General features: G+C 35.8%; 1 protein-coding gene across 2 annotated transcripts in view; it reads left to right on the top strand.

The window, feature by feature from the left end:
• The window catches only part of UBE2K (ubiquitin conjugating enzyme E2 K), a 71751-nt gene that overhangs the window by 43688 nt on the left and 3507 nt on the right, over positions 1 to 24556 (top strand). For both annotated transcript variants that reach the window (XM_030314001.3, XM_030314002.1), the window contains 3 exons: positions 2817 to 2875; positions 11393 to 11475; positions 22959 to 23058. In XM_030314001.3, coding sequence (XP_030169861.1) covers positions 2817 to 2875; positions 11393 to 11475; positions 22959 to 23058 — 242 coding nt within the window. The remainder of the gene's footprint in view (positions 1 to 2816; positions 2876 to 11392; positions 11476 to 22958; positions 23059 to 24556) is intronic.

The following is a 24556-nucleotide window of genomic DNA, read 5'->3' as shown; positions in this document are numbered from 1 at the left end:
GCATTGTAAATATTCTTGAATTTTTTACGTTGTTTAGGATAAAGACAGTACAGCAGTAGCATTATCATTCTAGAACTCTTCCAGCAAACTGGTATTTATAAACAAGGCACCTCCTGAACCAAATTAGATAGGTAGAATGTTGATTATTCTCTTAGCAACCCTTAATAAAAGTAGATGAATTTTTAGAAATTGGATATAATACTCATTTGTAGTAATAATAAGTTACATGTATATATGTGTGTGTATATATGTGTATGTACATACACACACACACACACACACACATAAAACATATTCTTTATTAATTGGAAACAAGTTTGGTCATATTTTAAGTGTTTATTTCTGCTGCTGCCACTGAGACATTAATGTTGATAAGACTGGTTGGTTTGTATTTTTGTTTGTTTTTTGATAGACTGGTTTTAATATGCTTTTTGTATAAATTGTATTCTTTTTATCATAAAACTATTGAAGAAAAGCACTGAATATTCAAGGGCATAAACTTAGATACTATTTTTGAGACATGAACATGAGGAGTATTTTGATAATATTTATTGCAGGGTTGATAGTTTTTGATAGTTTTTGTTTTGTCTTTTAAACCTCAATAGCTAAGGCAAGTGTTTCCATGTAGAATGTTAAAACGTTTATAATCATCATTAACTAATGAGGCAACTATGTTGTGTTAGAAGTAATCAGATTGAAAAGTAGAATACCCATGGAAAAATTACTGTATTTCACATGTTATTTAACTCTCTTTTCTTCTTTTGCCTTAAGAGCTGAGTGGCAAAGGAGCAATTTAGTTCTTGAGCCTTTTTTCCTAAGAGGAGTTGTGAATTTATGGAATAGTTGTTGATATTTTAAAAACCTTACCCCTTCCCTGTCTTCCTTTTAGATTAAGTTAAATTTAAAGATTATAAAGTTTTAATACCTAAAGCTGTTCTTAAAGAAGAAATGATTTATAGCGAAAACTTTTAATATGAATAATGTAGTTATAAAGTTGTCTTAGTTCTGTCACTCTGATATATTTATATCCAATAATATTATGATTAGTGTTAGTGGTTATATGTTGAAAGTTGTCAGAAAATAAGGCAAGACAGAGCATATAAATGGCATGTAGAGTAAAAATAGGATTGGGAGACTCTAGTCCACTATTTACATAGTATATCTGGGCTCTCATGCCCCTAAGAGAGAGTTTTGGACATTCAAGAAGGAACAACTTTATATGAAAGGTTATAGAGACCATAATCTAGAATTTATCAGAAAAAGTAAGATTCTTAGGAAAAAGAGCCTACACATTAATCAGGACAAATTTATTATACTTCTATTTGAAGCTATCATTTGTAACTGTAAATATAAATATAAACAGGTGTATCTATATACACAAAACTTTCTCAGGTACTCTTCTCTTACCTATCTTGTTTGTTTCTTTTGTTTTGACTACTTTCCTTTATGTTTATTTCACTGTTGCCATATGCTTTGTGATTTCAGGCACATGCATCAGTTCAACTCATGCATCAGTCATTATGGGATTCCATTAAAAAGAATTAGCAAGAAAAGGGCTTGAAGAAAGTGGTTACGAAGTGAATTGCTCTTTTGTTTTTCTCCCAGATCCACATTCATCTATTCTTAACAATGGAGGAAGTGGATTTGAGAAAATCCAAGATATACTGAGAATGGAATGTATGAAATTTTGAAGTTAATAATGCTAGTGCATAGTTTTTGTTTTATTTTACTTTCATTATAGAAAGTTTAAGATACATACAGAAGACAAATGGTATAATGAATCCTTGATATACTCCTAATCCAGCTTTAATAACTATCAACTCAGGGCCAGTCTTTGATCTTATCCATCCCTTGATTATTTTGATGCAAATCCTACGCATAGTTTCATATGTAAATACTTCGGTAGCACAGTTTTACTATGTTTTAGAATAATGAGTATTCTACATTAATGGGTCATAAAATCTTAGGATTAGAAGGTTCCTTAAAGTTAGGATTCAAATTCACCCTCTCATCTAGTGGAAGACTTCCCCTCCAGGGTTTTTTGAGAGACCATTATCTTCCCCTTGAATTACCCCAGTTAATGGGAAGCTAGATAAACTTTTTTAAAATACATATTTGGCTGCTAGTTGCTCAAGATAACTTCAAAACAGAACTGGTTAGAACCACCTCTTTTGTTGTGTTTAAATACCTATTTAGAAGAAGATAATAGCTTTTTGTCTTTATGCCTACCTGTTACTGTCGAATTTTATTTTTTAAATTTTAACAAGAAGTGTTGGCCTTTAATTTAGGGCACAAGTTAAAAGTTTGGGGCATTTCTGCATGTGAGAGAACCAGTTAGAAGTAGATTTTTTCAGTTTATGACATAACCATATGTCCTTTTTCTCTGTACCATCTCTGCCTTTATACCTCCTTACTGTTATGGTTTTTTTTTTTCTTAATTCCTTCCATATTGTTTGTTATTTAGCAACTCTTCTCAATGTGGACTAGAAGAAACAAAAGGAGACGGGACCTGTATTACCTAATTGTTCCAATGAAGCATTGGATTGTCTGTGGATTTAATGTATTCATCTATCTCCAGTCCTATTATTCACTGATAAGCTAATATAGTTATATACAATGGCTATTTTATATGCTTTAAATAACCTTTAAAAACTAGTGTTTTTTTTATTATTTCCTTTTTGGGTTTCAGTGTTAAAATGAATTTGTTGTAATTGAATATAAAGTAGTACATGTTTTAAGATGTTGTATCACTGTATTTGGCTTCACAAATTTGACATGAGCAGCATTCTTAACTTTCTGTTTTCCCCGTTTTTTAGGAGGAAGATATCAGCTAGAAATAAAAATACCAGAAACATATCCATTTAATCCCCCTAAGGTATTGTAAGCCTATTTTTTGTGCATGAACTTCTAAAATTTTTTTTTTACCCATTTAATTTATATTTTGGTGCTTACTAAGATTACAGCTTTTTGAGTTGTATGTGTAAATTTAGTGTGGACAAGATTTCAGGTAATGGCAGATGGTTTGCTTCTGGAATTAGAATGGAAAGCAAGCTTACTCAGAGGCAGCTAGTAATGGCTTTAGACAGGAATAGGAGTTTCATCTGACAATGGCTTAAATTCTAGGTCTGGAAAAATTGGCAGTGTTCCCAAATTTAGCGAACCCCTTATACAAATTCTTACTTGCCTTGAAGAAGTATTTTTTTAGGGAAGAATATATTCTGAATTCATTCAGTAGTTATTTGAGTACTGTGTGCCAGTATAGCAATAAATAAGACATACTGTCCTTCCTTTCATGGAAAATAAAATTACGAACAAACAATTGTAACTGGTGAATGTTAAAAGACGAAACAGAATGCCCTGGGTCATGTATAACAAGGGGAACTGAATTAAAACTTATTTTTTCACTAAACAGCTTCCTTTATTTTATTTAAAATTTTGTTTTAATGTTTATTTATTTTTGAGAGAGAGACAGAGCGACAGAGAGACAGAGAGACAGAGCGTGAGTAGGGGAGGGGCAGAGAGAGAGGGAGACACAGAATCTGAAGCAGGCTCCAGGCTCTAAGCTGTCAGCACAGAGCCCGACTTGGGGCTTGAACTCACAGACTCTGCGAGATCATTACCTGAGCTGAAGTCAGACGCTTAACCAACTGAGCCACCCAGGTGCTCCTGAACAGCTTCCTTTTAATCTTTTGCTGTCATCACTTTAGTTAGGCATTCAACTTTATTACTTTTCCTGTTTTGCCTATTAAATCACCTTTCTATCTTTGCCACTCCTGTTCATTCTTTGCACTGCTGTAAATCTTCTTAAAGTGCAGTTTTGATGTTTCTTTTCTTTCTTTGTTACTAAAGTCTAAACTCCTTAGTTGGGCATTTAAAACCTTCTACAGCTGGACCCCAATCATCATGTTCTGGAATTTATTCAACCTATTGGTTGTTCCCATTTAAGAAAAGACATGGTAATGGAAGTTCCAGGATGCGTTGGGGTCACCTACCAAGTTTGGAGCGTCTATTATTCTGTTGCTTATGTACATCTATTTTCTGATAACACCAGTTTGATTTTTTTTAATTGTCATAAAATACACATAAAAGTTAACCATTTTAACCATTTCTTTTTTTATGTCTTTTTTTTTTTTTTTTTTTTTTTTAACGTTTGAGAGAGTGCAAGTGGGGGAGAGGCAAAGAGAGGGGACAGAGGATCCAAAGTAGGCTCTGCGTTGTCAGGCTTACAGCAGCGAGCCCATTGTGGGGCTCGAACTCATGAACTATGAGATCATGAGCTAAGCCAAAGTGGGAAAGTCAACTGGGCACCCCCCATTTTAACCATTTCTAAGTGTAATTCAGTGGCATTAAATATAGTCACATTGTTGTGCAGTCATCACTACCATCCATTTCCAGAACTTTCTCATCTTAATCTGTTAAACAGTAACTCCCTATTACTTACCCCATGCCCACAGCTCCATAGGCAATGTTCTACTTTTTCTGTATGAATTTGACTATGTGAGGTACCTCAATTAAGTGGAATCACACAATATTTGTCCTTTTGTATCTAATTTCACTTCATATAATGTCTTCAAGGTTCATCCATATTACATACAGCATGTATCAGAATTTCATTCCTTTTTAAGGTTAAATAGTATTCCATTCATATATGCTACGTTAAAAAAAATTTTTTTTAACATTCATTTATTTTTGAGAGAGAGAGACAGTGCAAGCAGGAGAGGGGCAGAGAGGGAGGGAGACACAGAATCCAAAGCAATCTCCAAGCTCTGAGCTATTGGCTGAGAGCTCATGACCTGAGCTGATGTTGGATGCTTAACCGTCTGAACCACCCAGGTGCCCCTATATATGCCACTTTTTTAACCATCAAGGAAGGAACATTTTGGTTGTTTCTACCATTTAAGCCTGGTTGATTCTTTTTTCTTTTTTTTTTTTCTAGTATAAAAGTAGTTTGTACTTTTTGTAGAAATTTGAGAAAATTACATATTGAACTATTTTAAAAAACATTTTTAATATTAGCACTTAGAGATGGCCACGATTATTAAGTTTTTATCTTATATCTGTGACTTAATTTTCATCCTCATCCTGGTTGCCCTCCACTGGTTTCAATCTAGTTGCAGTGTAATCATTGGAATGAATAGTCACTTGAGGATACTTTAAATTGTTGAATACCATAAATTTAACAGAAGATTTTATTTTTTATTTTTTTTAAAGTTTATTTATTTATTTTGAGAGAGAGACAGGGTGAGTGGGAGAGGGGCAGAGACAGAGGGAGGGAGAGAGACAGAGAGAGAGAGAGAGAGAGAGAGACAGAGAGAGTCCCAAGCAGGCTCCACGCTGCCAGTGCAGAGCCTGATGTGGGTCTCAGACTCCCAAAACCATGAGATCGTGACCTGCTGCCACTTAACTGACTGAGCCACCCATGTGCCCATAAACAGATGTTAAACATTTAGTGATAAGGTTGCCCTCATAGCCTACAAAAAATTTTTAATGGAAACAAGGAGGAAGAAAGAAAGAAAAGACCTCAAAAGAGACTGCCCTCAACCACTATATTTTTTACCATTAAATAATGGCAGTAGCAGCTGTCACTTGGTTTGTGCCAAAAATTTTATATGCCTTTCCTGCGACAGTGTTTATAATAGTCCTAATAAATGAGGGAACTGAGGCCTAGAGGTTAAATAGAACACAAATCCCATAAGGCCCAGTGTGCTCCACTTTTTTTTATCTTAATGAGGAAGGAGTGAGTCATAATCTCTAAAGCAGTAAATACGACTCCACCAAGAACAAGAACAATTCACTGAAGTTCAGATGTACTTCAGCCATTTAACTGGCTTTATGATTTATTTTAAGAAATCTCTGTGCCCAACGTGGGGATCAAACCACAATCCTGAGATCTAGAGTGGCGTGTTCCAAGTGAGCCAGCCAGTCATCCTTGGCTTAATGATTTTAGGCAAACTGTCTTAACTGCTGTGTGCCCCAGTTTCTTCATCTGTAAATCCTCCCTTGGGATTATAAAGATTAAAGGAATTAATCCATGTGAAAATTATTTCAATAATTCTATCAAACATTTTTTCACATATTTGATACATCTGACATCAAGATACACCTTTCAGTGAATGTGATGTCATAATTTAGTTGGCAGAGTTTTTTTCTTAGGGTACATAATCTAATGGTGTATTAAATAATTCATGGTACCTGAGATTTAATGAAATAGTAGTACTTAACAACTATGCCTACACAAAGTAAGCATTGTGTAAATATTAGCATTAACCAGCGACTGCTACTCTAAAAGGCCCTTCTTGAATCAGTCTGTTGGCTTCCCTCTGTGACATCATTTGAAAATTCAGCATTGACACTTAAATTTCCTGTATAAATTGAAATTCTCATTCATTGCCGGAGGGAGTGTAAAATGTTGGAGTTGCTTTGGTACATAGTTTAGTCAAAATGGTTAATACAGGGTTAGCTTATTCTACTTCTAGGTATCTACCCAATAGAAGTGAAAACATCTGTCCACATAACTTGTACATAAATGTTCATACCAGCACTATTCATAATGACCCAAAAGTGGAAATGACATAGATGTCCATCAACTGAATGGATACACAAAATGTGGTAGGTTCATGCCATGGGATATTATTTGTGTTATAAAAATAAATGAAGTACTGATAATGTGGTACAAGATAGATGCACTTTGTAAACATCATGCTCATGAAAGAAGCCAGACACAAAAGGCCACACATTGTATGATTTCATTTATATGAAACATTGGAAGAAGCGAATCCATAGAGACAAAAAACAGGTGGTTGCTTAAGACTGAGAATATGTGAAGGAATGGGGAGTGACTGCTGATGGTTACATAGTTTCTATGTGAATATGCTAAAAACCATGGAGTTGTGCACTTGAAATGGATAAATTGTGATCTCAGTGGAAGTGTTTATTTCCCTCTATAGTCTTATATAGCTCCAAAGTGATTGCTGCATAGCCCTGGCTCTGTTTCAGGCACTTGATATTTTATTTAATCATTGAAATCACTGTTTTATAAGTCCTTTTCTTATTAGCACAATGGAAAAAAGAGACTCATAATCTAAGAACAGAGTTCATGTTGCTCTTCAGACCACAACTGTCCTAATTCCAGCCATTGCATATTGGGGTACCTTCAAGATTTAGAAAAGTCTCCCTTCAATCATTCAAATGTGTCTCCCTCTGGCTTCAACTAGTCAATCGTAGTTATAATTTAGTATTATTTTAAATATGGTACTCATTTATGGCATTAAGCTTTCGCAGTAAATGTTAATGAACATATAAATGTGTTCTAGATATGTACCATATTGATTTGAATTTTTACTGATGGGTAAATATAACAAAGAATGGAGTTATATTTGTAAATTTCTGGCTGGATTATGTTCACATGTGTTTAATATTGTGGGCTCATGCTTAATTTTAAGCCTCATGAGATAAAAGTATCAAAGGTAGTAGCTGGCTAAATTCTCTTACTGTGCAGGTAAAATTGCCCAAGATTGAAACTTAGATTGAGGAGTGCCTCGTTGGCTCAGTCAGTTAAGCGGCCGACTTTGGCTCAGGTCATGATCTCGCGGTCCGTGACTTGGAGCCCCGCGTCGAGCTCTGTGCTGACAGCTCAGAGCCTGGAGCCTGTTTCGGATTCTGTGTCTCCCTCTCTCTGACCCTCCCCCGTTCATGCTCTGTCTCTCTCTGTCTCAAAAATAAATAAATGTTTAAAAAAAAAAAATTAAAAAATAAATAAATAAATAAAAGAAACTTAGATTGATAGCTTAATAGTGGTCACAGAGTATTTCTTATTTTTATTCTGTAATAAATTACTAACCTGAAGAGCAGAAAGTTTGCTTCTAGACGGAGGAGGTATATCTTTGAGTCAGCTGAATATAGTGTAAGAAGAATTTTATTCAATGCATACAATCAGTGTTATTTCTGGAGTGAACTATAATGAAAAAACTCATTAAATTAGGAAAACTCTAGCTCAATGATTTGTCCAATTATGTATTGGAGATTAGGTTGTGAATTTTCCTCTTTCGCCTTGGCATTATAAACATAGTTTTTATATGTGAAATTAAGTATAAATACCATTGCTAATAACCTTTTTAAAAAAAATTTTTTTAATGTTTATTTTTGAGGGAGAGACAGACCATGAGCAGGGAAGGGACAGAGAGAGACACAGAATCTGAAGCAGGTTCCAGACCCTGAGCTCTCAGCACAGAGCCCAACATGGGGCTTGAACTCACAAGCCATGAGATCATGACCTGAGCCAAAGTTGAATCCTTAACTGACTGAGCCACCCAGGCTCCTCTCATTGCTAATAATTTTTAATGGGTCTGCCCATCTGCACAGGCATATTTAAAATAAAATAGTATTTTCTTTTGTACAATAAGTTAAAGTTGGTTTAATATTGTTTTGTGATCAGGGTCAAATATGACTAAAGTAGGTCATGGTAAGTGTCATTGTATTGTTACTTTTATACTTCATCCCCTCCAAGTTTTTTTGACATTTTTGTTGATATATAACAGAGATGTTAGCACTATGGGAGAAAGTGACGAATATAGTAGATCTGAATTGTGTGTATAGAATAATAGGACAAAATTCTGGGACACCTGTGGATACCATTGGTGATAGTAAGGCTTGAGAAAGATAAAGACATGAAAAATCTGAGAAAGGAGGTAGTTGATAAAGAATAACAAAGAAGAGAGGAATAGGGGAGAAAGAGTGGTAAACCACAGAAAAAACTACTAGAACATTTATTTACATCTATACTAGTGGATAATCAGTGTCCTCTTGAAAAATTTTTTATTAGATCATTTTTAAATTCAGAAGTATTTATTCTAACTGTAGATTATAGTACAAGTAAGAGTTTAATAATTTCCTTGATCTTGCATATATGCATGTTTGTCTTCATATGTCTATAGAGATCATGGTTTGAAGATGACTCTTTAAAAAGCAAGATACCTTAGATCACTTGCCTACACCATAAACATTCTGACAACTTCAGCAGTAATTTAAAATTAATTTTCCAATCTTGTTGAAAAGATTGAACCAACTTTTGTTTTAAAGTCACAAAATGCTGTAATGTCCTTGAGTTACGGAAATTATGGCATCTGGTTATTTTATATCTTTAAAACATATCTGATTCAGGGGCGCCTGGGTGGCGCAGTCGGTTAAGCGTCCGACTTCAGCCAGGTCACGATCTCGCGGTCCGGGAGTTCGAGCCCCGCATCAGGCTCTGGGCGGATGGCTCGGAGCCTGGAGCCTGTTTCCGATTCTGTGTCTCCCTGTCTCTCTGCCCCTCCCCCGTTCATGCTCTGTCTCTCTCTGTCCCAAAAATAAATAAAAATGTTGAAAAAAAATTAAAAAAAAAAAACAACATATCTGATTCATTACTTAAGGCTCTTTAATGACTTCTCATTCCCTTCATGTAAGCCCGCTTTCTGAAACCAACCTTAGCCTATCTCTCATGTCATCTTAAAAATATATATATATTCAGTTTCAGAAGGCTGGCTTACATGAAGGGAATGAGAAGTCATTAAAGAGCCTTAAGTAGAGTAGTGAATCAGATATGTTTTAAAGGTTACTCTTGGGTTTCAGTGTGGAGAATGGATTTGAGGAAGCAAAACTGAAGGTAGTAAAGTCATTAGACTGTTTAGTAACCAAAGTGTAGAATGATGGTCTTGTTTAATGAGATTGTGATTCTGTGGATGTCATCTTTGAAAGCAATAAAATTATTTTAAGAACAAAAAAAGGATCAGGGCATGGAAAGAGCCCCTCAGTTTTAGGTATTTTGTTGAAGTGCTTTTCCAGCATATAAGTTAGTGAGTAATTAAGTGAGGAAGTAGTAACAGGTAGTATAGACAAATTGAATCACAAGGAGAAAAGTGGAAGCTATCTGTTTAGCTTCTTTCCATAAATAGCTTAGATTTGAAGCGTATATTGATGAGTCAATTTTTGGGAAGTACTATAAGCTTGGCTTTTATAGTAATTAATCTATTAGGTGTAAAGGAGTTTTGACTCAGATGACTATTGTAACATGTTAGATATAATAACAATAATAGGTTCCCTCCCCTCCCCCCAATAATAATTGGTCCCCCCCCCCCCAAAAAAAACCCTCATAAGTAAGAGACAATGAACTACATTTCATTTCATGGTGATCTGTTAGAGATAGCATTTTCACTTTGTTGGTTTCTTACTCATCAGTGCTGAGACAAATAGGCAATTGGAGACTCAGAATCTGAAATGAAATTGTATAAGTGTGTGTGTTGTTCTATTGCCGGCTAGTTGTTTGATTTTGGATAAATTTTCTTTCTTTTTTTTTTTTTTTTCATTTTATTTTTAAAAATTTTTAATGTTTATTTTTGAGAGAGAGAGTGCGAGTGGGGGAGGCTCAGAGAGAGAGGGAGACACAGAATCTGAAGTGGGCTCCAGGCTCTGAGCTGTCAGCACAGAGCCCAGCATAGGGCTTGAACTCACAAATGGTAAGATCAGACCTGAGACAAAGTCAGATGCTCAACAGACTGAGCCATCCAGGCATCCCCTGGATAAATCTGTTAAACACTAAGCCTTAGTGTCTCCTCAGTGCCAGTATCTTCCAAATGTTTGTTGAATTATTTTTTTAAAAAGAAATTGAGGGAGGGGCGCCTGGGTGGCGCAGTCGGTTAAGCGTCCGACTTCAGCCAGGTCACGATCTCGCGGTCCGTGAGTTCGAGCCCCGCGTCGGGCTCTGGGCTGATGGCTCGGAGCCTGGAGCCTGTTTCCGATTCTGTGTCTCCCTCTCTCTCTGCCCCTCCCCCCGTTCATGCTCTGTCTCTCTCTGTCCCAAAAATAAATAAAAAACATTGAAAAAAAAATTAAAAAAAAAAAAAATAAAAAGAAATTGAGGGAAAAAAAATGTTGCAAAATATTAGAAGCCATCTTACAGCTACTTACTACTTAAATGCTTCCAAGCACTGATTTTACTTACTTTGTCCTTCACACCTCTTCTGCATCCTACTTGACACTAAATAAATTGCCATTTACTATCTGTATTAATTTTGATTTTATATTACTTCATCTACCTAAGTGGATTTTAGTCTATGTTGTAGTTATTATAGCATGGAATATTATGCTAGGTAAATTATAAACACCTAATAGTTGTTGGGTTTCTTTAGAGGCAGAACATTTATTAAAAGGTTTAAAAATAATGTATGTCAGTGACAACATTCAGCTTACTGAATGCTTTGTCTTCCACACCCCTCCCTTCAGGTAGGCAAAATGATGGTAATGTAAGTATGGACATTTTTTTTTAATATGAAGATTTCGTTTTCCTGTAGTTCTGTTTGAACTATATGTGTTTTATTTCTGTTACTTAAAAACTCAAGTGTGCTTTATATTCTAGGTCCGGTTTATCACTAAAATATGGCATCCTAATATTAGTTCCGTCACAGGGGCTATTTGTTTGGATATCCTGAAAGATCAATGGTAAGAGATTTTGAATTCACCTTCTCCCCTCTCTCATATGAATTCCAAACTATATTTAGAGTGTTACCTGTGTAATTGCCTCAGAACATAAGCATATATTATACTTTCTCCTATTTGGGCTGTAATTTTGAAACTTTATAAAGTCTCTTAAGTGCATAATCAAAAATGTGGTAGATTTGAGATCACAATCATTATTTAAATAGTGACTTATTAGGTAACGTTAGATACTAGCTCTTACATCTTGAAAAGCTTTGATTTCATTTATTTTGGTAAATTTAGTTCTTGCTATCTCTGAAAGATGTTTGTGAAAGACTAACAAATATTGAAGTAATCAGCTCTGACTTGGATGTAATATAGGCAACAAAAATATTGAAAGTTGTGTTAATTGGACAGAGTTAAGGTTCTCAGATTTGAAGAAAGGAGTGCCTTTATAGGTGATATCTTCATTTGTATTGCACTTTATACTGCTTTCACATGCTTTGTCTGATCTGATTTTAGCACAGTGTTCTTACCCTTTAAATTCAAACCTAGCTCTGCCATTTACTGAACTGTGGTCCTGAGCAAATTACCTAGCTTTTGTGCCTTAGTTTCCTCATCTCACAAATAGGGTTAACACCTGCTTCATAAGGCTGTTAAAAGTATTACATGAATTGGTTTATGTAATTTTCTTAGAGTAGATCCTGGCATAGTCTAACAACATGGATGGAAAAAACTAAAACAAGTATAAAAAGACATTGGAGTGGGAGAAAACAGTAATAAGTTATGTGTTTGATTTGTTAAGAAATGGAAAGAATAGAACCTGAACAGGATGAAACAGGAATGACAACATTTAGTGTTTGGATGATTTGGTTTATTTAGTAACTGGATAAACAGACAAGAGTTGTTGGTTTGGTTTTGTTTTTCTACTCTTTTTTTTTTTTTTTCAATATTTGTTTATTTTTGAGAGAGAGAGACGAACAGACAGACACACCATGAGTGGGGGAGGGGTAAAGAGACAGGGAAACACAGAATCCGAAGCAGGCTCCAGGCTCTGTGCTGTCAGATCTCTTGGGATCTAGTTTCTTGATATATATTGATATATATTCCATGCTGTTAAACATTGAGTAGTGTGGAATAGACCTAATCTGTCCTTCTTTTAATTTGTAGCTTTTTGCAATTTATAGGACTCAGTATTTTTATCCATAAAGTTATCTGAAAGGCCCCTTATAATAGCTTAATCATTCAGTGGTACTAAGGAATATTTGCAGGCATTGTACTTTTTATTCACTTGGTTTCTGGGATATTAGGTCTTCTATTTTCCCCTTTCCTGTGTCCACTCCCAGACTCCTTGACTCCTTAACTAGTTTCTCCCTTTTCTCCTGGAGCTTTGCACATGACAGTACTTGAAAGCTAAGTCTTTACCTATGCTCCTCTTCATCTATACTCACTTTCTTGGTATGCTCATCTGATTTTATAACTTCACTTTTTAAATACCAGCAACTCATAAATTTATCTTTCTTGAACTCCAGGCTCATATCCTGCTACCTGCTTAACATCTTTACTTGACTATGTATATAGTAGACATCTCAAACGTAAACATGTTGAAAACTGAACTGATAATCCCCTAACCCAAAACCTGCTTCACCCCATCTAAGTTATTGACAGCTACATCCTTGCATTTGCTCTGGCCAAAACCTCCTCATGATCCTTGGTTCTTGTTTCTCTGGTACCCTGAATACCCTGTTTGCAAATTTTGTTGGTGAAACCACCAAAGTCTTATAAGCAGTTGCACTGCTACTAACTACCTGGCCCACATCACATTACCTCTTTCCTGGATGATGACAGTAGCCTGCCCCCCTGTTTGTAACTTTGCCCTACTCAGCAATTCTCAGCAGCTAGAATGATACACTCTCCTCCATGTTCCCCCCGCCCCCCTTTTTAAAAACAAATAAAGCTCTAGACTGAAATTTTCCACCGACTTCCCTTTTTGCTCAGAGTTAAGCCAGCAGTACTACCACATCTGATTATCTCCCTATAGATAGTTGAAAGAAGATGGTGAATGTGTAGAGAGAGAACTTGAACTTTTGTACTGAAACACTTTGTGTCAACTATTCTCATTTCCTTAGGCAGGTGTGAAGTAGCTAAATTTAGTCTCATTTCATATCTATATAATTGAAATGTTAAAAAAATATCAGATAAAATAGGTGAGATTGGATATACATGGATAATACTACCTACCCTCTTCCCTCCCCCCCCCATTTATTGAGGTATAATTGGCAGTCAGTGGATATTCATGTTTAGGCTTCAGAGCTGCAATTTGGTAAAAAAAACTACAAGACAGTAATCTTCAGAAAAATAAATTGAGTAAACATTGAATAATTTGGGATAGGTGTGCTAGAAGACAGTTTGTTAGTCTTGGTCTTTTATTAGTATATATGGATGGCGATTTACCTTTAATATTTAACAACTTAATGTTAGTATGGTTTATTTCTTAACTATACAGTGTGTTGTATGAAGAAACTATTCTCTGGTGTTTTTCCACTGACACCTATTCTGAATATAGGGGATAGAAGAAAATAACTACACATAAAAATTGCACTCAGTGAAACTGCCCTTCCAAAAGCCATAAACAGGCATTAAGAGAATATTTAGATGACTGATAAGCAATACTCAGTGTCATTAGTCATCAGGGAAATGCAGATTAAAATTACAATTAGATACTACTACACACTTATAAATAGTTCTCTTGCATTGTTGGTAGGCATATGGTTCAACCACTCGACCAGCAGTATCTACCAAAGCTAAACATACACCTTTGATATGGCATAGCAAATCCACTCCTAGGTCTGTATCCAAGAGAAATAAGTGCATGTCCACCAAAAGACTTGTACAAGAATATTTATAGCACATTTAATCACACCATAACAACCATATATATATATAGAGAGAGAGAGAGAGAGAGACACACACACACACACAAATAACATGGATTATTCTCACAGGCATGTTGAGTGACAAAAGCCAGATGTAAAAGAGCATGTACTGTATAGCTTTTTATAAAATTTAAGATAAGCCAAAACTATGATAGAAATTAGGACAGTGGTGGGGGTAGATGAGGGTTGTGAAAGGGAGTTGCATGAGAAGGCTTTTTGGAGTGCTGGAAGTACTCTATATTTTGATCTAGGTGATGATTACATGGGTGTTGTATACATATATAAAAATTCATCTAGCTGTATAACCCTGCTTATTATACTTTAATAAAAAATTAAAACAAAAAAGTTGCCATTTTTAAGTAGTTGTCAGTGTTTTAAATAAACATCAATTATGTTGATGGTCTTCTGGAAGACTCTTAATAGAAAATAACAGTCAACAATAGAGACAGTTCACATGGCTATTGTACATATTGAAGGCCTTACTCTGTATGTATGAATATATATATTTTTTAATTTTATTTAATTTTTTAAATTTATATCCAAATCAGTTAGCATACATATAGTGCAACAATGACTTCAGGAGTAGATTCTTTAATGCCCCTTAACCCATTCCCCCTCCAGTAACCCTCTGTTTGTTCTCCATAATTAAGAGTCTCATGTTTTGTCCCCCTCCCTGTTTTTATATTATTTTTGTTTCCCTTCCCTTATGTTCATCTGTTTTGTCTCTTAAGGTCCTCATATAGTGAAGTCATATGATATTTTCTTTCTCTAATTTCACTTAGCATAATACCCTCCAGTTCCATCCACCTAGTTACAGATGGCAAGATTCCATTCTTTTTGATTGCTGAGTAATAATCCATTATATGTGTGTATATGTGTATGTGGGTATAACCACATATAACATATATGTATATATGTGTGTGTGTGTATGTATGTATATATGTATGTGTGTATGTATGTATAACCACATCTTCTTTTTTTTTTATATATATATGAAATTTATTGACAAATTGGTTTCCATACAACACCCAGTGCTCATCCCAAAAGGTGCCCTCCTCAATACCCATCACCCACCCTCCCCTCCCTCCCACCCCCCATCAACCCTCAGTTTGTTCTCAGTTTTTAACAGTCTCTTATGCTTTGGCTGTCTCCCACTCTAACCTCTTTTTTTTTTTTTTTTTTCTCCTTCCCCTCCCCCATGGGTTCCTGTTAAGTTTCTCAGGATCCACATAAGAGTGAAACCATATGGTATCTGTCTTTCTCTGTATGGCTTATTTCACTTAGCATTACGCTCTCCAGTTCCATCCACGTTGCTACAAAAGGCCATATTTCATTTTTTCTCATTGCCACGTAGTATTCCATTGTAACCACATCTTCTTTATCCATTCATCCATCGATGGACATTTGGGCTCTTTCCATACTTTGGCTATTGTTGATAATGCTGCTACAAACATTGGGGTACATATGTCCCTGTATGCATGAATATTTAATTAGCCATCTTAACTGTGTTTCTGTGATCTGAGCAAAATTGATTTACTTAAGATAGATTTGTAAGGTATGTCAACCACTGATTATTAAAATTAGCTGACACAAGTTGAAATTTCATAATCCTGTTTACCTGTTAGCATTTGTTTTTTACATACTAAATCCTAAAAATCTCAATGCATTGTGTATTTAGTTAGTACTGTGTAAAACAATAAATGGAATGAAAGATTGTATGTTCAGTTGTATGCTTTTTTCACATTACTATGTTTAGATTTAAACATAGAGCAGTCAAAAAATTCATATATTTCTTTACACTATCAAAGATGTTATAATTTCTATAGTACTTGGAGCCAGAAGGCTAGGTTTTGTTTTGATAGTAATTTTATTACAACTAAATTAAAACAATGTCATTCTTTACCATTAATTTTCTTGTCTAGCTTTTTAAAACTTTACATTTAGAGTGGTTTTTTTCCTCTATCATTTATTTTTAAAAATTTTTTATTGGAGGGGTGCACCTGGGTGTCTTAGTCGGTAAAGCATCTGACTTCAGCTCAGGTCATAATCTCGCAGTCTGTGAGTTCAAGCCCCACATCAGGCTCTGTGCTGACAGCTCAGGGCCTAGAGCCCGCTTCAGAGTCTGTGTCTTCTCTCTCTTTCACTCTCTGCCTCTCCCCCAGTCACACTCTGTTTCTCTCTCTCTCTCAAAAATAAATATTAAAATTTTTATTGTATTGAAGTATAGTTGGCATACAGTATTAGTTTCAAGTGTCATTTAGGTTTCTTTTTAGCTAACTAATTTCTTTTTTTTTTTTAATTAAAAAAATTTTTTTTAAGTTTATTTATTTTGAGAGAGACAGACAAATTGGCAAGTGGGAGAGCGAGAGGGAGAGAGAGAATCCCAAGTAGGTACAGAGCCCAATACAGGGCTCAAACCCACATAACTGTGAGATCATGACCTGAGCCAAAACCAAGAGTTGGTGCTCAACCGACTGAGCCACCCAGGCGCCCCTAGCTAATTAATTCTTAATGATTTATAAATACCTCCCCCAACATTTTATTATGAAAAATTTCAAGCATACAGAAGACATAACGTTTTCTCTTTAAGATTGTTATGAATGAAGTCTAAGATTTTTTTCTTCCATATTGAGAGCAAACTATCCCTTCTAACATGTTCACCTTTAGGTCCTTAGTTTCTGGTTTTTAAAGTGGTAATTTCAGAGGTCTATTATAGTAGTTTCAGTCTTCCCAATAAAAACAGTGGAAATAAAGGAAAACTATTTTTAAGTATTTATATTAAGGACTTATGACTCTCTAAGAGAAGAGTTTCTCACTTTAAAAAATGTTTTTGAGGCTCCTACATGGCTCAGTCTTGAGGGTTCAACTCTTGATCTCAGCCCAGGTCATGATCTCACGGTTTGTGAGATTGAGCCCTGTGTCGGATAACAGCACAGAGCCTGCTTGGGATCCTGTATTTCCCTCTCTGCCCCTCCTCCCACACATTCTCTCTCTATCGCTCTTGCTCTCTCTCAGAAACAATGTTTTTATACTGTAAAATGCATATGACATAAAATTTACCGTCTTGGTGTTTTTAATTGACCTATAACATGGTAATCTTAGCTGTTTAAAATAAGTATACAGATGAGTATTATTAAGTATATTCACATTGTTGTGCTACCAGTCCCCAGTCCCCAGGTTTTTTTTTTTTTAATAAGACTTTATTTTTTTATTTTATTTTTTTATTTTTTTTTCAACGTTTATTTATTTTTGGGACAGAGAGAGACAGAGCATGAACGGGGGAGGGGCAGAGAGAGAGGGAGACACAGAATCGGAAACAGGCTCCAGGCTCTGAGCCATCAGCCCAGAGCCTGACGCGGGGCTCGAACTCACAGACCGTGAGATCGTGACCTGGCTGAAGTCGGACGCTTAACCGACTGCGCCACCCAGGCGCCCCAAGACTTTATTTTTTTAGAGCAGTTCTAGGTTCACAGCAAAATTGAAAGAAAGGTATAGAAATTTCCCATATACTCCCTGCCCCCACACATGCATAGCATAGCCTCCCCCATTATCAACATCCTCCATCAGAATGGTACATTTGTTATGGTGGATGAACCTACATTGACCTATCCCAATCATAGTTTATATTATGGTTCACTCTTAGTGTTGTCCATTCCGTGCATTTGAAGAAGTGTATGACATGTATCCATCATTGTGGTATACTGAGTACTTTCACTGTCCTAAAAATCCTCTGTGCTTTGACTCTTCATCCTTCTACCACGCCCCCTCCCTACCCTTTCATGTTTTGAAACTGAAACTCTGCACCTCTACACTTATTTCCCATTCCTGTCTTGCTCTAGCCTATGGCAACCACCATTCTACTTCATGTCTCTGTGAATTTGGCTTTTCTAGGTGATGAATCATAGTATTTGTCTTTTTATTCCTGGCTTCACTTATTAATTTAATGTCATCAGGATTCATCATGTTGTAGCATGGGTCTGATTTGTCTTTTTAAGGCTGAATAATATTTCATTGTGTATAGATAGATAGATAAATATCACATTTTCTTCATTCATGGGTTGATGGAAATGAGTTACTTCCACCTTCTGGCTATTGTGAGTAATACTTGTTATGAACATGGGTGTACTAGTATCTAAGTCTCTGCTTTCAGTTATTTTGGGTCTGTATCTAGAAGTGGATTTGTTAGATCATATGGTAATTCTGTGTTTAGGTGTTTTTTTTGTTTGTTTTGTTTTTTGAAGAACTGCTATAGTGTTTTTTGTAATTGTTGCTCCATTTTGCATTCCCACCAACTATGCCCAAGGATTCCAGTGACTCTACATCTTCACCAGCAATTGTTATTTTTCTGTTTTGTTTGAGAGTAGCCATCCTAATGGATGTGAAGTAGTGTCTCATTGTTTGGTTTCCTTAACAATTAGTGATGTTAAGCATCTTTTCATGTGCTTATAAGCAATTTTTATATCTTCTGTGGAGAAATGTTTGTTCAGGTCCTGATTTTTTGAGTTTTTGTTGTTAACAGCAATTCTTTATATATTCCAAACATTAACCCTTTATCAGATATGATTTGCAAATATTTTCTCTCATTCTGTGGGTTGCCTTTCACTCTATTGATTTTATCCTTTGCACAGGTTTTTCTGTCTATACAGTTAACTTTGATGCAGTTATACCAGTTTCTCCAGTTTTCCTATTGTTGCCTGTGCTTTTGATATCCCATCCAAGAAATTCAACCCCAATTGTGAAGCTTTCCCCCTATGTTTTCTTCTAAGTGTTGTATGGTTTTAGCTTTTATACTTAGTTCTTTGATCCATTTTTTTTTATTTTTTTAAGTTTTTTTTAATTTATTTTTGACAGAGCATGAGTGGGAGAGGGGCAGAGAGAGAGAGGGAGACACAGAATTCTTTGATACATTTTGAATTAATTTTCATATATGGTGTAAAGCAAGGGCCCAAATTCATTCTTTTGAAAGTTCATCAAGTTTTTTTTTTTAACATTTATTTATTTTTGAGAGAGAGAGAAAACTTGCAAGAGTGGGGGTGGGGGCAGAGAGAGAGGGAGACAGAGGATCTGAAGCAGGAAGCTCTGTGCTGACAGCAGAGAGCCCAACGTGGGGCTCGAACTCAAGAACCAGGAGATCGTGACTTGAGCTGAAGTCGGATGCTTAACCAACCAAGCCACCCAGGCGCCCCAAGAGCTCATCAAGTTTTAAAGAAAAATGTTTATTGCCTTGAGATAAAAATGTAAATCTATCTATGTAATGTTATTAAGGTTTTGCTAAGATTTGTGAGATTTTTAAGTTTATTTATTATTTATTTTGAGAGAGAGAGAGCAAGCTTGCAGGGTAGGGGCAGAGAGAGAGAATCCCAGGCAGGCTCTGCACTGTTAGTGTAGGGGCTGACATATGGAGCTCAGTCTCATGAACCATGAGATCATGACCTGAGCTGAGATCAAGATTTGGATGCTTAATTGACTTAGCCACTCAGTTGCCCAATGATTTGTGAGATTTAGACGGCTTTTATTTTACGTGTTTTCATGTTTTTATTACAAGTTAAAATTATAGTGAGTTTAATAATTGTTTTAGTATGAAGTATTCCTTTGAGTGAAGATTTATCTTTAATATTCAGATAACTTTCCTTGAAAGAAATAATTATATTAATTAAAAATTATGTAACTTAAGATTTTGTTTAATGTCACGGATTTTTTCATTGGTGTGCTTAAATAAGTTCAATGGAATATTAGAGTAGCCAGCTTAACTTTATATATCCTATTTCTGTGATAATTTGTATTTTTGTCTCTTCTGGGTGATTTTCAGGTGATGGAGGTGAACTTTATGCTGATACATGTAGGCAGCTTTTGATGTTCACGTACCTTTAAACATTCTCTTCAAAATTACCCAAATAGAGGGGCACATGGGTGGCTTAGTCAGTTAAGTGTCCAACTTTGGCTCAGGTCATGATCTCACAGGTTCATGAATTCAAGCCTCACATTGGCCTCTTCTGTCAGTATGGAGCCTACTTTAGACCCTCTGTCTCCTTCTTTCTGCCTTTCCCCCACTTGTGCGTGCACACACTCAAAAATAAACATTAAAAAATTTAATTACCCAAATAGACAATGAAAGTAGTGTATTTTTTTTTAATGTTCATTTACTTTGAGACAGAGTGTGTGAGCAGTGGAGGGGCAGAGAAAGGGGGAAAGAGAGAATCCCAAGCTGTCAGCACAAAACCTGACTTGGGGCTCAGTCTCACCAACTGTCAGATGATGGATGACCTGAGCCGAAATCAAGAGTTGGACACTTAACTGACTGAACCACCCAGGTGCCCCAAAAGTAGTGTACTTCTAATTAAGAAAGATTTCACCTTGTCACAGTGATAACGGCAGGACAAGAATGAACATTTAAGCGCTAAATACCGATTTTTATGCTTTGATTCCTGTCTTAAAAGAATATCCATTCTAAAGATGGTGTACCTGTTGGTTGAAAGTAACTTTTGTAAGCTCTTAGGAAATATAGAACCTTATTAATTATTTTTTTTTATGTTTATCTATTTTTGAGAGAGAGCACGTGCAAGGGAGGGAGGGATGGGGGGGGGGAACAGAAGCAGGCTGTGCACTCTCAGTACAGAGCCCAGTGCGGGGCTCAGACTCAAAAACCATGAGATCATGACCTGGGCCAAAGTCAGATGCTTAACTGATGAGCCACCCAGGTGCCCTGGAAGTTTAGAACCTTGGTTTAGAAAAACAATCTCCTTGGGGCGCCTGGGTGGCGCAGTCGGCTAGGCGTCCGACTTCAGCCAGGTCATGATCTCGCGGTCCGTGAGTTCGAGCCCCGCGTCAGGCTCTGGGCTGATGGCTCAGAGCCTGGAGCCTGTTTCCGATTCTGTGTCTCCCTCTCTCTCTGCCCCTCCCCTGTTCATGCTCTGTCTCTCTCTGTCCCAAAAATAAATAAAAATAAAAATAAAACAAAAAACAAAAAAAAACAAACAATCTCCATTTTTCCAGCCCTGTTTCAGAATTAGAAATTTCCATTACATAACCATATATAGTGGTTTAAAAAGCTTTTAAAATCCTGTTCTCTTTAATGCTAGTTTAGCATTTCAGCTAACTTTTGTGTCATAACCAGTCTCTTCCTTTTCCGATTAAACTTCTCAAAAAGGTAGATTGAGAAATAAAAATTTTTATTCTGGTAGCATTTTTGATGATTCATTTGTGATGCAATTTTTCTCTCATATATAAAATACGGAACTACAGTTTTGATATTGATTTTATTATATTGGTTTAGAGTAGCCCTTCTTAATTAGCTCAGGCTGTAATCCCCTAAAACAGTATTTCTCAAACATTAGGTTGCATCTGAATCACTTGGAGTGGGGTGCCTGAGTGGCTCAATCAGGTGAGCATATGACTCTTGATTTTGGCTCAGGTCATGATCCCAGAGTCGTGGGATTGAGCCCCATGTCAGGCTCTGCACTGAGCTTGGGATTCTCTCTCCCTCCCCCTTGCTTGTGTACTTGCTCTCTCTCTAAAATAAAAAAATAAAATTTCTTTTAATTAAAAAAAAAGTGTTTTAAGATGTTAACTAAAAAAACATCACTTGGGGTACTTGTTAATCCTACCCTGGCATTTCTGATTCAGGAGGTCTGGGATGAGGCTGAAAATTTTCATTTCTTACAAGTTTCCCAGGTGATGTTGACACTACTGGTTGGTGAAACTATACTTTGTGGGATACACTGCCGTAAGGCATCTATTGTTGGTTAAGGCCTCCATTATTGGTAATAAACTAACCTTTATTGTAATAGTCAAAGATGGTACCATTCTTGGGAAAATTGAGAAAATAGTCACTCGGTAATTTTCTCTGTTCCGTGGTTAAAATGAGGAACCCAGTTGAAAAAGATTGGATTAGGATGATCTAATTTGTGTGGTTAAAATGGGCTTATTATTTAATGCTCCTTCAACTTTTTAAATATTTCACTGTTGCATTTATTATATTTATGAATATTTCTATATTGGTCAGACAGCTTTTTTAACAGAAACACGAAGAATCCTTGCTGGTTATGTAGATACCATTTTTTTAGATAAATACTTGCTTACAAAATACATTTAGAAGCATGAATTTAGTGGTGATATATTTTAAGTAAACTTGGTCTGTTTCAGAATGTTATGGAGTGCTTTTAGGCTTTCTTGAAAATAAGGGATATTTGCTTGATGGTATCTTATATGTTTTTGGAGTGGCATTGAAAGCAAGTTACACATACTAGTTTATCACTTCATGTGTAGAGAAGTGGGTAGAAAATTAAGTCAGTGGATAAAGTTGACTAGAAGGATATTGCCAACAAAAAGAAAAGGAAGGCCAGTTCAGGACGCTTTGAATTGTCTTAAGAAATAGACTCCATTCATTTTAAAGTCAAGAAGAAGAAAAATATGGTAGGTAGATACATAAATTTCTACAATTTAGCTACATGATTAAGATAAAATCTAAATTATTTTTATCTCCAGTTTTTATATTTTATTCAGGAAACATCCACTTTTGTTTTTGTCATGCAGTGTGTTCTTAACTGGAATATTTTCCTGTTTGAATTTTAGGGCAGCAGCAATGACTCTCCGCACGGTATTATTGTCATTGCAAGCCCTGTTGGCAGCTGCAGAACCAGATGATCCACAAGATGCAGTAGTAGCAAATCAGGTAAGGTAGCTGCTTTTATAAGACCTTCTTATACTTACCTATAATTCTTTACTACCATAGTGGTTTGCAGTGTTAACACATGAGCATAGTTCCATTGAAACTAAATTTGGAAATGGTTTTCTTTCTTGTGGTGAGATTATTTTTTCAGATATAATAGTGAAAACTTAATTTACTGATTTTTAAAATACTAATTTAATTGGATATGTGATAGATGCTTTTTTTAAAAAACACATCAGTGGAAATTTTCAAACGCACAATGTGAAAAGAATTACACAGTGAACACCCATAGTCCTGCCTACATCTGGATTCTGTGATTATTTACTGTACATGCTTTATCATGTGTGTATCCATCTCTGTCCTTCAGTTTAGTGATGATCCCTCCCCTGATGATCATTTTAACCAGCTCTTGCTATAGCTGAAGTGGCATGGTAAATGTTACCAAGGATCTTAACAGAGGACAGTAAATTACAAGTAAATAATGTTTTATTGCCACACCCCTTTGTTTACTTTCCAGCCACAAAATGGCAGAGTTGAACAGTTGGAACAAAGATGGTATGGTCTGAAAATTGAAATAATTATCTGATCTTTAAAGAAAGTTTGCCAACCTCTAAGCCATTAGTATTTACTGAGCTTTTTTTTTTCCCCCATCTAAAAATTTTTCTTCTCTTGACTTGAGATACAACACTCTCTTCATCTTGGTAGTTGTAGTTGTTCCTTCTTAGTTTCTACAATTATTTCTCTTTTTCCTCCCTCTTAAATATGGTTCCTTGGTTTTGACACTGTTCCTTTTATTTTCCATTATATATGGTAACTTAGGTGATCATATCCATACCGATATGATCACCTGTAAGTTGAGAAAATGTTTAGGCTTTGACCTCTCTCTGAGCCCAAGAGCCTGTTCAGAAACAGGATAGCCCTATATGAATGTTTCACTGATACCTCAGCACAGTATTCCCAAAACTGAACCTAGAATCTTAAATCCTGTGAACTTTCCATCCTTATATTATACTATCATCAATTTAAATGTCCACATCACAGACTTGGAATTTCTTTCTGTCTCCTTTTCTTTTGTTGATTCCATTCCCAGTATCTCTTTCATCATACTTCTCTGATTTGCCTTAGTTCACATTTTTAAAAATATCTCCATTCGACTGCTCTTATACCTACCCCTTCTTCAGCCTCTTCCTTCCCCCATCTTCGACATTGATACCAGTTAGCTCTGTAAAGTACAAATCTTATTTTACTTTACTACTAAAAACCTATTGGAAGCTCTGCTATTACCTACTTGGTAAATCCAGATTCTTTAGTTTGCAGAGCTTTTCCATGATTTGAACTGTCTACAAACCCAGCTTATCTCATCTAAATTCTTACTGTTCCTTGGATTCCTTGCCTTTTCAAGATGGCATTCATTTATACTGGTTATTTCCCCCAATTTGTCATGTTTCCTCTGCCTGAGGAAACTTTCCTCTTAGTAAAACCTGTTCCTTTCCCTTGAAAA

Source organism: Lynx canadensis, chromosome B1 (assembly GCF_007474595.2).
Source record: "Lynx canadensis isolate LIC74 chromosome B1, mLynCan4.pri.v2, whole genome shotgun sequence".
Lineage (NCBI taxonomy): Eukaryota > Metazoa > Chordata > Mammalia > Carnivora > Felidae > Lynx > Lynx canadensis.
Note: the sequence above shows the minus strand (reverse complement) of the source record. Positions and strands in the feature narration are given on the sequence as shown.